Source organism: Sinohyriopsis cumingii, chromosome 3 (genome assembly GCF_028554795.1).
Source record: "Sinohyriopsis cumingii isolate HCF-2022 chromosome 3, ASM2855479v2, whole genome shotgun sequence".
Classification (NCBI taxonomy): domain Eukaryota; kingdom Metazoa; phylum Mollusca; class Bivalvia; order Unionida; family Unionidae; genus Sinohyriopsis; species Sinohyriopsis cumingii.
Genome location: NC_142963.1, coordinates 43,771,566 through 43,786,811, shown reverse-complemented (window position 1 = coordinate 43,786,811; position 15,246 = coordinate 43,771,566). Strand labels below are relative to the sequence as shown.

Below are 15,246 nucleotides of genomic sequence, written 5' to 3'. Positions count from 1 at the left end.
AATAGAAGGTTAAGTTTAAACTTTATTCACATAAATCTATGAAGTTTTTTTCATCTCACAACAATACTAAAATAAAAAACCATAACTTAAATAAACCACAACAATAAAATTGTCAGCAATTAATTTCAATCCCAAAACTGATCACTGTGAATGTTGTTTTTTTTCTCTGCAAGCAAAATAGCATCACTATTCCCTCAAAAGAAACTTGCACAAGTAAACACCTCACATTACTGTAACATATATTTAAACATTTAAATGCCATCATTTAATTAAAATAATGAATGAAAAAACATACCACACAATATATGTACCCTGAAAAAACTAATTCAGAATAAATGTTATTTAGCAAATAGTGCTAAATGCCTTAAGAGCTGACCTCTCGGAAATAAGGTAGGATATAAACCATGGGAACAATAATGGCCATAGGTATGGTAGGTTGAGACTGCAGAGTTGATTGAACTGCTGAATTCATAAACACTTTAGGCACCATTAGTTTCAACAAAATAGGGCATTGTTTATTTGCCAATCGATTGCTGGTTGCTTACACACATTTTAGAAGATGGTTTCTTGTACGTATTTTTGGAGTGGCAGTCCTTCTTACAAGATAACTGCATTGATAAGGATCAACTTTTAACTAGTCACACTGGCTTTCTTGCTTGTTTACTCAACTCTAATCTTTGGATATTGTGCAGTTTGGCTACAGCTAACCTGAATATGACAAGAGGCATGTCATGGAGGAAAACAAGGTGCATCACATGGAGAAATGGCGTACTTTGAGAATTTCATGCATAATGGACCCAGGAGATCAGTCAATATGTGGTGAAAATGCTGCTTATGATATGCCACAAAAACACTTGTGAATTTAGGTCCCAATCTCCCTATTTCTTTTATTCAATCTCCCTACTTGGCTTTTGAAACATTGACAGGTATGCAATTTCTTCATAAGGCAGTATACTCGATACCTACAATGGACCATTATAATGAGTACTGTATATATAAGGGGGTATACTGTATGCTTTCCAAAAACAATTATAATGAGTACTGTATATATAAGGGGGTATACTGTATGCTTTCCAAAAACAATTATAATGAGTACTGTATATATAAGGGAGTATACTGTATGCTTTCCAAAAACAATTATAATGAGTACTGTATATATAAGGGAGTATACTGTATGCTTTCCAAAAACAATTATAATGAGTACTGTATATATAAGGGGGTATACTGTATGCTTTCCAAAAACAATTATAATGAGTACTGTGTATATAAAGGGGTATACTGTATGCTTTCCAAAAACAATTATAATGAGTACTGTGTATATAAAGGGGTATACTCTATACTTTCCAAGGACTATTACAACGAGGGAGTACTGTGTTATCTACTTCATTATAAAGCAGTCTATAAAGCGTTTACTCTACTTCCAAGAACCATTATGATGAGTGAGTGCTGTATCATGTACCTAATTATAAGGAAGTCTCTCTATAAGGGGGTATAATCTAAACTCCCAAGAACAGCATAATAATGGAGTACTGTACAAACTGACTTGATATTCACACACATCAGTCTCCACAACTGAGAACATAATCAAAAATTTGTGTATAGTGAGGCTGGTATCCTTTTATGGGCTAGAATCAAAACAAACTGAACTATGAATATTACTTGTTCATAGCAAGTCAGCAAAATACTGGCAATATGGTGCCAATGAAAAGTTCAAATCTGAAAATGCAAACATAAAGACTGGTACAAAAAAACATTTGGAAGACAAAGTTGAGGTGTGGCAGTTTAAGACGAGTGCATTGCAGGAAAGCAAACAATTAGTCGTGCAAAGCAAAATCTGGTTAACCATCATGCAATAATAAATTATATTACCTGGTGCTACATACACTGCATCTGATATGTAATCTATGAATATTTAGAAGAAAAAAAGTGCAATTAAACTTTACCCTACATGAAAAAATTTCTGGAAAAAATCTTTCTTAAACTTTAATGCTAATTTTAAATCTAGCAATTAATTCTTGTTCAAAACATGCAAATGAAGAGTGTGCACAATCATAAAAACATGGTACGCTGCTTAAGCTATTTGAAATGCCATTAAATTATATGTTCAGATATTACAGTATGATTATATACAGCCTGGATTACACATAGCTTCTTACTGTGTATCAGTAGAAATTCATTTGCCCTGTTTAAAGAAAAATAAATAATACCTTACAATTTTAAGTTTTATACTTGAAAACTCTACACGTTTTAGTTGACCTGTTATTATCTATAGCTTACCCTAAAATCCTGAACATGTGTGAAAAGCTCAAGTTTACACCCAAAGAGTCATCTGATAGATTTTTGACATAAGATCACCACAAAATCCAATATGTGGGATCTGAGTTATGATTCTAACTAGTAAAAACATATTTCAGAACAAGAAAACAAATATCTAAAATTTGAAATTAATAGCAGAATAAGAAATCCAGGAATTTATGCAATCAACAATCTGTCCTTTTGTACAATCATCCCCATCTCACCCACACATACGATGAATCAAACTGGGAAAAGGCCTTCTGCAGTTTGTTCTTAAAATATTGTCAGTGTTGTATCTTTTTTGATATCTCAAGGTTTGAAGTATCTTTCTAATCACTATGTAAGATATCTCAAGGTCTGATGTATCTTTTCTCATCATCCTGTAAGATATCTCAAGGTTTGAAGTATCTTTCTCATCAAAAGGTTTGAAGTATCTTTCTGATGACCCTATCAGATATCTCAAGGCTTGAAGTATCTTTCTAATCACATGTAAGATATCTCAAGGTCTGATGTATCTTTTCTCATCATCCTGTAAGATATCTCAAGGTTTGAAGTATCTTTCTCATCAAAAGGTTTGAAGTATCTTTCTGATGACCCTATCAGATATCTCAAGGCTTGAAGTATCTTTCTAATCACATGTAAGATATCTCAAGGTCTGATGTATCTTTTCTCATCATCCTGTAAGATATCTCAAGGTTTGAAGTATCTTTCTCATCAAAAGGTTTGAAGTATCTTTCTGATGACCCTATCAGATATCTCAAGGTCTGAAGAATACCACTGCATAATTAGTACAAGTACAACTGTTACGTTAATGTATCTAATCCTAGATGCATACAAATACATTTACATGTACATTTATACATACACCAACTGACTGACAGGATCCAATGGTGTCTGCCTTTTATTAAGGAAACATGAGAGCCGAATGAACATGCATATTTTGGTTTTGATTATGCAGACTAATGATTGTTTCTGAAGGATCTTTCTTAGTAAGTATCCATTAAACTTTTTTCCTTATCAGAACACAAATCATTTAACCTTGAGCATGCTATGTAGCAAAGTTTAAAATGAATGCATACCAGATTCAGGAGCAAACATCCGATTGTCATACACAACCTCCCTTGGCTGGCTCAGAGTTAGGCGCTGGGTTCCAGTGTATGGGTACTGTCCATTGAAATCATACATCTGTGATCCAGCCAGGCTCATCTTATCCATAGGGACGAGCTCAGGCTGGAAGTTGCTGAACTGTGTGCTATGTCTCTTGGTCTTGCCACGGTTTCTATTAATTACAGAAATAAGGTAAGCTTGAATACATGCATGGAAGATTTGTTATCCTCTTTCTCTTACATGATACTGAAATCAGGACTATATAGCATAAAGACTAAGTCTTGGGACATGAAAAAATAATTACTTTTTTCATGTCCCAATATTTATGTGCATTTAAAAACTATAGCATTTTTGGTGTCCAAACACGTACAGACATAAGAAAATGTCTCAACACAATTGGCAAGATTGCCATACTGCCCACAGCAGTGACCAGCTCTTGTTCATTTACTACATCAAAAAACTGTTACAAACTACTATGATTCTGTGGACGTTTTGCATGTGCATATTTTTGGATTATTCTCCTAATAAAATAAAAGTAAATAAAAACTTCAATAATTCACAGGGTGCTTAAGAGTTTACTGGAAGACAGATTGGTTCCATAATATAGTGTACAGACCAGTAATTACACAATCCAAATGGTATATCCTTGTTTATTCCCAAAAATACTAGATTCAGATTTTGTTAAATTCATTATTTTTACCAGATCTCATTTTTCCAAATCACATTTTAAAAAAAAGATGTCAATTACTATTTTACTTACTTTGACCCACATGCTTAAGAGTTACCAGTTTTTTTCTTCCAGAGATATAAGCAATCCAACAATGTGATGTAAAATCGTATGAAATGACATGGACCTTTAATTGTACAAGTCACTTAACCAGCATACAGTATATTCACTTAAGTGATCATCATTGATACAATTTAGTTTTGTGTTACAGCTTACCGTAGCACAAATTCGTAACATTCAATACAGTATTCAATCCACCTTTCATTTTCTACAGCTGGTTGTCTCTGTGTTTCTGTTTGTTAATAACTGGCAGATTTGTTTTTTCTTTTCTGAATTGTTTGATCCATGAAACTGACATGTGATTTTTGCCTGGGAGCAATACCAGTAACTGTTTGTTTTACAACATTACTCAACACAAATTAACTGTTGGAAAATCTAAAGTGGGTTGAGCTGGATGAGATGCCCTTGATCACAGCAATATTAAATTATTTGCCCCCAGAAATGTATTGAACTGACTAACCACTGACATCAATATCATTGTCAACCAATAAAGGCATGAACACCTGCTTGGTTGAGTAGCACGATTACTGTAGCTGAGTAAACAGGTACTTGTGTATGATGGCTTGCATCAAGGCAAACTACATCTGAGCATCTAAGGTATTACAATTATTTTCAAAGCATTATTTTTGAAATGTATTTATTATATTTCTGAGGTATTTTTTTAGGTTTAGCACAATTGTGCCTATAATTCAAACCTAAGGGATGTACTTCATTTAGTGCAAGTCAAAATCTTCAATGTACATGCGGTGACATCATGATGTTAACATGATAAAACTAAATGCGAACGCTGAACTAAATGCTATTATTGTTCATTCTTGTCGTACTGGGAACACAGTTTTGAAAGAGTTAGGTATTAACATTTTCAAGGCAAAATCATATGTAATTATTGGTATATTGATATAATATTCTAATGCAATAATGCTTAAACAAACAATAATAAACTGAAGACAAAAGGGGTAAGTTACTGTTGTAAATGCTTACAGGAACCCACTAATGCTCAACTAAAGACATCAATCAAATTATACACAATTTAATCAGGTAGAAATAATAAGGCAACAGATGAAACATAAATATACTTACTGACATTTAAACCATATTAAATCAATTTATAACATTCCTATGTAATGATTCATGATGATAGTCACTTAACAACCACATTCACTATTTTTTTAACGTTAACGATCAAGAAAATACTTTCTTCAAATAGTGGAAACAAATATGTTGAATGTGTCCTGAGACTTATTGTACATGACAAAATTGCTTTAATTTTATGTCACAACATGTATAGGTCATAAAAAGATTACTTTTGAAAATAATTTTTGAGTGTCCCAAAACTTATGGTGTCTAAAGATTTAGTCATTACGGGATATGTACAGCTCTGCTTCTAAAAGTAATCAAGAAATTTTCTGCAATAAACTAACAAGAACTTCAAAAAAACTTATCAAAGAATTTTATAGATGATATTGTGCATTTTTAGGTATCAAATAATAACAATCTTACAAAAGTTTTTTTCTTTTCAAATTCAATGGCTTATATAACATTCTATTTTCTCTGTTGGCAATACTTTACCATCCAGTTACAATTAGTTAACCTGGTTTCCCTTTTATAAGTATAAAACCATAGTTTGGAAAGTAGAAATGTGTTCCTGGAAGACAGATGTCCCATTAAAGTAACTGAAAAATGACCTTAACACAAATCTTAACCAGAACGCATAAAAAATAAAGACATATAGAAAAGGGCGACACTAAAAGTCCTATCACTCTTATGGTGACCTAAACATATTAGCTGCAAGACTTTACCTTGGTTTGGACTGAGTCAATATATTAAAACAATGTTAAATACATCTAAAGAAGGCCAAAGTTACTCGATTTTGATGCATGACACATGTACTCCCTTAGATGAACAAACAGTACAAAAATCTGATTGTAATAGGTGACATGGTATTCAAATTAAAGCTTTGAAATTATCTTTGTGTAATGTGGAATAAATCCTGTAAAGAAGGAAGTTAAGTCATAGTGACCCAGTTTGTGCATATGACTTATCAACCAATGCAGCCATGCAGTAAACTTGGTCTCAATAAGTGTACTGATATAAGAGATAACAGCCTGGAGAGAGGAGGGAGAATCAACAGACACATAAATATGCAGAGATTTATAACGTGATCAATGCAGTGGTAGACAAAGTGATTACAAAAATAAATGCTGAAAGAGTATCTTACCTAGCCCAGACTAAACAGGCAACAATAATGACGATGATGATAAGTACACCTACAACAACTCCAACAACAGCCCCAATGATTGTATCGTTGAATTTCTCTGACCTGGTTTGTGCATCTGAGAAAAAAAATGAGAATAAAAGAACTAGAAAATATTTATAATAAAACAATTCTTTTTGAATGGCTGAGACTATGTTTTAGCAAGGATTGCCAAATGAAAAACAAGCGTCCCCCTTACCATACCTTTAATTACTGCCACTCCACCCATCTTGGACAGTTAGACAAATTACCATATTTTAGCTCAATTATCTAGTATCTCTGAACATCAATAAATAAACAAGGACATATAGGGCCTGCAGGAGGAGACTGATCAAGCATTGTCTGAAAATTTTACCCAAACTTGTTGGCAACAATGCATCAACCATTGCTGGAGATATATTTTGTTTAATATATAGTTCAATCTGAATGACATTAACACTGCCCTATTTTAAAATTTCATTAACAACTTTTAACAAACATGAAAATGAAAATCTTAATAATAAAATATGAGTAATCAACAGTTTTTCCATCCAGAGGTTAATTTAGCATATAGAAAGATGTTTTGGCAAAATATATCTAGATTTTCCTTGGATGATCTGGTGATAAAATGTGGTGGCATTCTTACCGACTCTAGTCTGGCAGAATTCACCCTCATACCATGTGGAGCAGACGCATTTCAATGACTGATCCTGCTCCATACATATTGCATTGTTCTGACAATATCCATGGTCACATTTATCTGCAATGAAAAAATAAACAATGCTGAATTTCATTCATTTATTTTAAATGTCAACTTAGATGACTGGACTCATGACATGATACATCTGAGATTTTAAATGTCAACTGAGATGACTGGACTCATGTACATGATACATCTGAGTATATTCTTCCAGGATAACATTAACTGTATTAACCATGAGGTTCAACTTAGAAATGTAATTAACTACGTGGGATGGGCTCATAGCATTGGACATGGCAAAATTTTGTAAAAATTTGAGATGACCTTATAACTAGAAATACAGCCATTTCAAATGATACCACGAAGTGAGCAACAAATGTATACAGCAGATGTGTCTGAAATAAAGGGAAATGCAAACAATGCCATAAGGTTCACACAGCATTTTGACTTGTACTAGCTCTTGGTGTGACCTTGACTTTGGGGACATGGATATCACTGCATACATGAAAAGTTCGTCAAGATATACAACAGGCTAAAATTTAATTAAAATATCTGCATTGCTTCAAACATTGTGAGTATACATCAATAGAGACTATTGATTTATATGTTCCCTCACCAAGACCTTGAGCTTGAAGCCATCCAATAACTAAGGTATGTGACACTGTCTAGTCATTAATATCTAACATGAAATATAACTGGTTCAAGTTTCATTAATGGTCAGTTTAATGAATAAAATAAAAAATCAACATTCTTCATGCTTTTTGAAGAATAATACCTATAGATTAAAAAAATATTTCTATGACAAATTTGACTTCAACTGAATTTGAACCTGTTACCATCTGGTTGTGAGTCTAAGCTAATGATGTGGAGGAATTGAGGAAATGTTGCAAGATACGTTTGGTCAACATAAATCGGATAATACCTCATGGTTATGTCAATGTTGTATGGAATTATCTAGACAAAAAGTGAACAGAATCATTCACTACAAATGTATAGGTAGTGCAAACATGTGCTTCAGAGGAGTCATGCAAATGTTGCAGGTTCAAGATTTGGTATTATTCCAATAAACATGTTATACTACTTAATGTGCATGTAGTTTAATAATAATAATAATAATAATAATAATAATAATGATAATAATAATAACAATGGTGTCATAATAATAATGGTGTAATAATAGCTTCATAAAAGTCATTGAAACATGAAAATTAGGTGAGTGACCTAGCTTTATACAGGCAAGTTAAAAAATATATAAAAGCCACATTCCTTAAAAAGCTAGACTTGAGTGGTGTATCACATTAAATTTATAACTGAGTTCATGTACAAATATTTATGTCTAACATGGTGGAAACTGATACAGTTGATGCCTAACATGGTGGAAACTTATACAGGAATGTGTTCCACTGTCAAGGTATGCACACAGGTTAAGGTTCAAAAGATGTATTGTCTAGTGGTATCAGCATTAATTTGTAGATTGTCAAAAGATGTATTGTCAAGTTGTATCAGCATTAATTTGTAGATTGTGAAAAGATGCATTTTCTAGTCGTATCAGCATTAATTTGTATACTGTCAAAAGATATATTGTCTAGTGGTATCAGCATTAATTTGTATATTGTCAAAAGATGTATTGTCTAGTGGTATCAGCATTAATTTGTATATTGTCAAAAGATGTATTGTCTAGTTGTATTAGCATTAATTTGAAGATTGTCAAAAGATGTATTGTCTAGTTGTATCAGCATTAATTTGTAGATTGTCAAAAGATGTATTTTCTAGTTGTATCAGCATTAATTTGTATATTGTCAAAAGATGTATTGTCTAGTCGTATCAGCATTAATTTGTAGATTGTCAAAAGATGTATTGTCTAGTTGTATCAGCATTAATTTGTATATTGTCAAAAGATGTATTGTCTAGTTGTATCAGCATTAATTTGTATATTGTCAAAAGATGTATTGTCTAGTTGTATCAGCATTAATTTGTAGATTGTCAAAAGATGTATTGTCTAGTTGTATCAGCATTAATTTGTAGATTGTCAAACAGATGTATTGTCTAGTTGTATCAGCATTAATTTGTAGATTGTCAAAAGATGTATTGTCTAGTTGTATCAGCATTAATTTGAATATTGCTGCTGAGACTAATCTGTTCAATAAATGTGTATGAATACTGTTGTGTGCTGAGAATCCCCATAGTCTGCTGTCTGAAAGGGCATAAGCATAGCTAGCTTATCCAGCCTGAACAAGATCACAAACTGTTTTTTTATGGTTGCTATGTACAATTTTCCATAGCTTACAGGTATTGTTTCTTGCATATCTGTTCCAAAATTAGATATTTTTTTCTACTAACATGAGCTTTGCCAAAGTTTCACTACCTTAAATCAGTGCTTGGCTAACTACTATGCCAGATTTCTTATCTTTTCAAAATACTGCATTAGGGTTTTAAATCCATCACTGCTCTAGCCTGCTTGTTTAGAATGAGGTATTTTGATACAATGAATATCCAAACTTTGAATATAATCATTCAGTTTTTCTTAACCCTTAGAGTGGTATATAGTTTTGTGCACAAGATCTCCTGTCAGTGCTTAATTGTGTGTGAAAAGAAATGAAAAAATTGCACTCCACTTTTAAATTGGCTGTATTTTAATTAATCTTGGTATTCTGCCTTTTCTACATTAAAATTCAAAATGCCACTGAATTGGGGGTTGACCTGCATGCCATCTAATTTTGTTTGTTCATCAAGTACATCAGATTCATATTCAACATTATTTTCTGGTCCAAAATCACTCATTGGTATAACCAGTAACACTTCTCTAGCTCCAATAATCTGATATTCTTCAAAACTTTAAATATCACTGTTATCATGAGCCAGTATTTCCTGATGATGAACCATGTTGGAACTCAGCCTTTTGGAGTTTTTCTAAGTAGCCTGTATTTTAAACATGCACTTGTAAAACTTTCATGATGAATACAAAGTCAGAACTATGACAGAATGCTTGTTCCAGGGCCTAAAGTGAAAATTTACTTTCAGAATCATTTATGACAAACTGAAGTACCAAGATGTGTAAACAGTTGCCTGCATACAAATAATGATCAGACAAACACTATGAGACAAACCCTTTAGTTAAATAAAAGATATGTGTGCTGTGCAAAGTACATTTTTATATGCACAACTTTAAATTAATTTGCAGGCACTCTCGTGCATAGCTATTTTCAAAGTGCATGAATTTGTACAAATTTTGTGCCATTCATACACTTACATGCCCTAGCAGCATCTCTGTAGTAAGCCTATATTACCTCTGGCAAGATGCAAATAATATTATCAGATCAACTTAAAATTTAAACAAAAAGCAAAAAAAGAAGCCAAGTAAACAAAAACAAAGAAACAAATAGACAAACAACTAATCTATGATCATTTGAAAAACTATGAAGATTTAAGAATAAGTTACTTACGAACACATTCTCTTCCAGGTAAAAGACCTTTAAGCACACCTGTGTCTGCATAGTTTTGTTGACATGTACAGGTAAAACCATTTGTACTGGTTGGGACATCTGTGCATGTGCCATTAGTGGAACAGTCATTGCTCCCATTACAGCGACCTATGATAAAATGTTCACTGTTAGAATGTCACATGCTGAGGTTATGGTCAGAAAGAAACTTTGTGGGAGGAGAAGAATACGTGGTCATCATCATTATTCTATATATATTGTAGTACATCTAAATATAGATACCTTAAGGCTCAATACAGTTGTAGATGTAATAAATTATTGAAAATATTTAGGTGCAAATATGCACTACTCGTAATATTTGAAAAAAATCTTGACATACAAAAATATAAAAAAGCACTACAACAATAGTCAGTAACTGAAAGTTCAGAAATGTTAACAAAGGTATTCAGTCTTAAAAACTCTTTATATATACTGGGGACTGTTTCAGTTTATTAATGTTAGGAGAAGGAACTTGCCATATTCCAAATTTCATATTTTGATCAAAACTAGGTTAAAACATCATGACAATTCCAAATTTTAAAAGAAATGGGGGGAAGGGGTACATACTTTTAAGAGGAATGTTTTATTGTAATTTTTGAAACTTAAAATATTTTTGTTAAATGAGATTAAGCAAAAGAATTAACTCCTGTAATCCAATTGCTTGCCTGTCAATGAATTACATGAGACTGGCACTTGAACTATTTCTCATCATAAAGAGCAAGTGAGGTAGTTCTGAATCAGGTTTAAATAATGAATTGATATCTCTGAAGGTGAGAGCCACAGGTGTGGGATGAATATATAGGAGAACAACATAGATCATGAGATCTAAAATACCAAATAGTGGATAAGTGAGCAAGAATCCTTAGAATATGCATTATTTGAACTGAAAATAGTAAATTCCTAATATATTAATTTACTACATTCTTAGATCTCAAAACTTTACTGACTGGGGATCTTGATAAGAAGGTCCACAATGAAAGCATTTGAGTAAAATGTGACCTTGACCCCACAGTCGAAAGATTATGTGAGCATGTTGCAGGGTGATTTGTCTTAACTTCAGGATGATTTAACCTAAGTATAAACAAAATCAATCATATTGTTTAGGAAATTTAAGCAAGAAAAATAACTTTAATCAAAACCATAAGATCAATTTTCTAAAACTATAACCATGACCCCAAGGTTAAATGGGCTACAAAGCATTTTGCAGAATTAATTGTTTTCACTGCATATTCATTCTGCCCAGAGTATCAAGTAAATCTGTCAAGGAGGGATCTTTTGGTAAAAAGAATTTAACCAAAGCTTAATAATGTAGGACTGTAACTTTTATCCAAGGTCATAAGAGCATGTTGCCAAATTAATTGTCTTAACTTCATAATTATTCAAATATTTACCTCTTAATATCATTTTTAGATTTTTATTGATTAGATTTATCATAACTTATATGCTAGGGATATACGGTTTGTTGCACATTATCCCACAGGGCTAAATTGTGATCAGAAAAGAAACAATAATAACACTTTTCTGTTTAATTGCTGGTATTTTAATTTGGCTTTTTTCTGCTTGCCTTTTCCACATTTAGTTTTGAAATATTGCTAAAAAGAGGGGTTGACTGGCATGCTGTCTGATTTTGTCCATCCACCATGAACTTGGACTCATATTTAACACCATTTCCAGGTTCTAAAACAATCACTGGTATCTCTGTAAACACCATCCCAGTTCTAATAATCTGACATACTTCCTAACTTTAAAAATAAATCAACTTTGTCACTATTATCAGCCATTATTTGCCAAAAAAAATCAGCATCTAAAGATGAACCATATGAGAATCAGCCATTTTGTAAAACTTCCTTGATGCAAGCTTCAAACTATGACAGAAGCTTGTTATGGGATCCAATCAAATTTAGTTTAACAACCGTTCATGTCAGGTCAACAAACCAGATGTGTAAACAGTTACAAAAAAAGACATACTGTGACCAGCACTACAATATTTCTACCAGCTTGTCTTATGACAAGCATCTTAAGGGTGAATAGCTGAATAAAACTGTATACTGCGGCATGACCTGAAACTAATCTGTGGGAGTTCTCAAGCATTACCACTTCCCAAGTGTGCAAATTCATGCAAATTTTGCATGAATGACATGATCACATGTCCTAGAAGTATCTCTGCAAATGTTTTTACTGTGTGACAGCAGACATGCTGCAATTATGTTAATGCTTGCACATCCTCAATATAATTTTCACACACCCTCTGTACAACTTGTTTAATGTCTCTATGCTCGCTAATTTTGCATTTCCATATCAAAATATCCTCTGTGTCAAATTGATTCTCAATGAACATAAGCACTATCATGATATTATCATTCATTGTAACTATACATTAATAAACTTTTAAATAAAAATTAAATATTTGTGGCAGTTCCCTATAAATTTGATTCTGGATCAGCCCTCAGTAAGTGCATATCTTCTGAAAAAACATTTTTCTTTGGATACAAGCAATTATTTTTGTATCTTAGTTTGTAGTCACTGTGACATCTTTTTCTGATTTTTTATTTGACTTATTGATAACCATGACTTATAAAAACCATTCAAACCGACATACTGATGCAATCATTTATATTTGCGGCCCCCTCATTGGCTGTGTAGGGTCTGTTTGCAGGGCAGGATTTGCAGTTAAACTCATTATTCAGGTCCTGGTAGGTGCCTCGTGAACAGTTCTGACAGGTAGATGGAGGGACAAACCACTGGCCTACTGAACAACCACCTGGAAAAGAGAGCCATTTGTACCAATTTGCATCCCCCTTCTAGGACAAAATAATGTGTATATGATTGTAATTACAAATGGGGCAGCTCAAGATTGCTTAAATCAATCATTCTTAATAAAATGATAGATAAGAATAACAGAGAGCTTTCATACGACAGTGAAGATCTTTAATTTGCTTTTGTGTCCACCTTTTCAATTCGCTACCCATCACCTCCCAATATTTCTAGGTAAACTAGAGAATAGCAGCAAGTACTAAAATAGTGTTCCAATAGAATATCACATTTACCAAGCCTAATGAAAAGCCACCCTACTCCATCTTCTCATCAATCTAAAGCTGGAAGAACTTTATATAAAAGCATATGAAACATGATGCTTTACTTTGAAAATACTCAATTTAACAGGTCATCAAGACAGATATACTTACTCTTACAGTCACTAATGGATGTGGCCCCTGTTTGTAGTGTGTACAGACGGTTTGCTGGACAGGATATGCAGTTAAACTGCCCAGCTTGTGGTTGATACTGGCTCTTTGGACATGGCTGACATGTTTGGTTTATATATCCTTGTCCAAGTTGACACAGACCTGTCATAGATAAATCAATTGTCAATAACAAATGGGTATAATGATGACAGTGAATTCACTAATAAATGAGGGGTAACCATTAATTTTTTGGAGTCTGTGGTTGCTACAAAGCCACAAATTTAAAATCAAATCAAATACAATTAGATCCAACTGTATGGACTGTAAACTGATCTTCCATATTCAAAATTGTAAGTGCGAAGGATAGTGCTATATTGTACACAACCAAAAAAGCCCATTGCTAGCATATTGGCATTTCTCTACTAGGAGTAGATTCTTGATGAGGAGATAATTCAGTTTTAAGTTTATGTAATGCAAATACATGAAATGCTTATATCCATGACTGTTGCAGATACATGAAATGATTATATCCATGACTATTGCAGACACATGAAGTGCTTATATCCATGACTACTGCAGATATATGAAATGCTTATATCCATGACTATTGCAGATACATGAAATGCTTATATCCATGACTATTGCAGATACTTAAAGAGCTTATATCCAAGATTATTGCAGATACAAGAAATGATTATATCCATGATTATTGCAGAATAATGAAAAAGCATATATCCATGCCTATTGTGGATACATGAAATGCTTATATCCATGACTATTGTAGATACATGAAATTATATCCATGACTATTGCAAATACATGAAATGATTATATCCATGACTATTGCAGATACATGAAATGCTTATATCCATGACTAATGCAGATACATGAAATGATTATATCCATGACTATTGCAGATACATGAAATTATATCCATGACTATTGTAGATACTTAAAATGCTTATATCCATGACTATTGCAGATACGTGAAATGCTTATATCCATGACTATTGCAGATACTTAAAGAGCTTATATCCATGATTATTGCAGATACAAGAAATGATTATATCCATGATTATTGCAGAATAATGAAAAAGCATATATCCATGCCTATTGTGGATACATGAAATGCTTATATCCATGACTATTGTAGATACATGAAATTATATCCATGACTATTGCAAATACATGAAATGATTATATCCATGACTATTGCAGATACATGAAATGCTTATATCCATGACTAATGCAGATACATGAAATGATTATATCCATGACTAATGCAGATACATGAAATGATTATATCCATGACTACAGTAGATACACGAAAAATGTGTTCATTACTATTGCAGATACATGAAACATTTAATGCCTTTATGTGTGATCATTTGTGTACCTCAGCTTTAGAGCCTGACTTAATTCAAATAATCATTGGAATCTTGAGCGTAACTTGTGAATGACTT

The 15,246-nt window shown here is 32.7% G+C and overlaps 1 protein-coding gene across 1 annotated transcript in view; it reads right to left on the bottom strand.

Moving 5' to 3' along the window:
- LOC149802771 (uncharacterized) overlaps positions 1-15,246 on the bottom strand; it is a 308,654-nt gene that overhangs the window by 14,670 nt on the left and 278,738 nt on the right. Inside the window, exons 74-80 of the mRNA XM_089953831.1 lie at positions 13,787-13,945; positions 13,201-13,362; positions 10,566-10,712; positions 7,069-7,182; positions 6,408-6,522; positions 3,375-3,574; positions 1,870-1,902 (exon numbers count right to left, since the gene is read on the bottom strand). Coding sequence (XP_089809957.1) covers positions 1,870-1,902; positions 3,375-3,574; positions 6,408-6,522; positions 7,069-7,182; positions 10,566-10,712; positions 13,201-13,362; positions 13,787-13,945 — 930 coding nt within the window. The remainder of the gene's footprint in view (positions 1-1,869; positions 1,903-3,374; positions 3,575-6,407; positions 6,523-7,068; positions 7,183-10,565; positions 10,713-13,200; positions 13,363-13,786; positions 13,946-15,246) is intronic.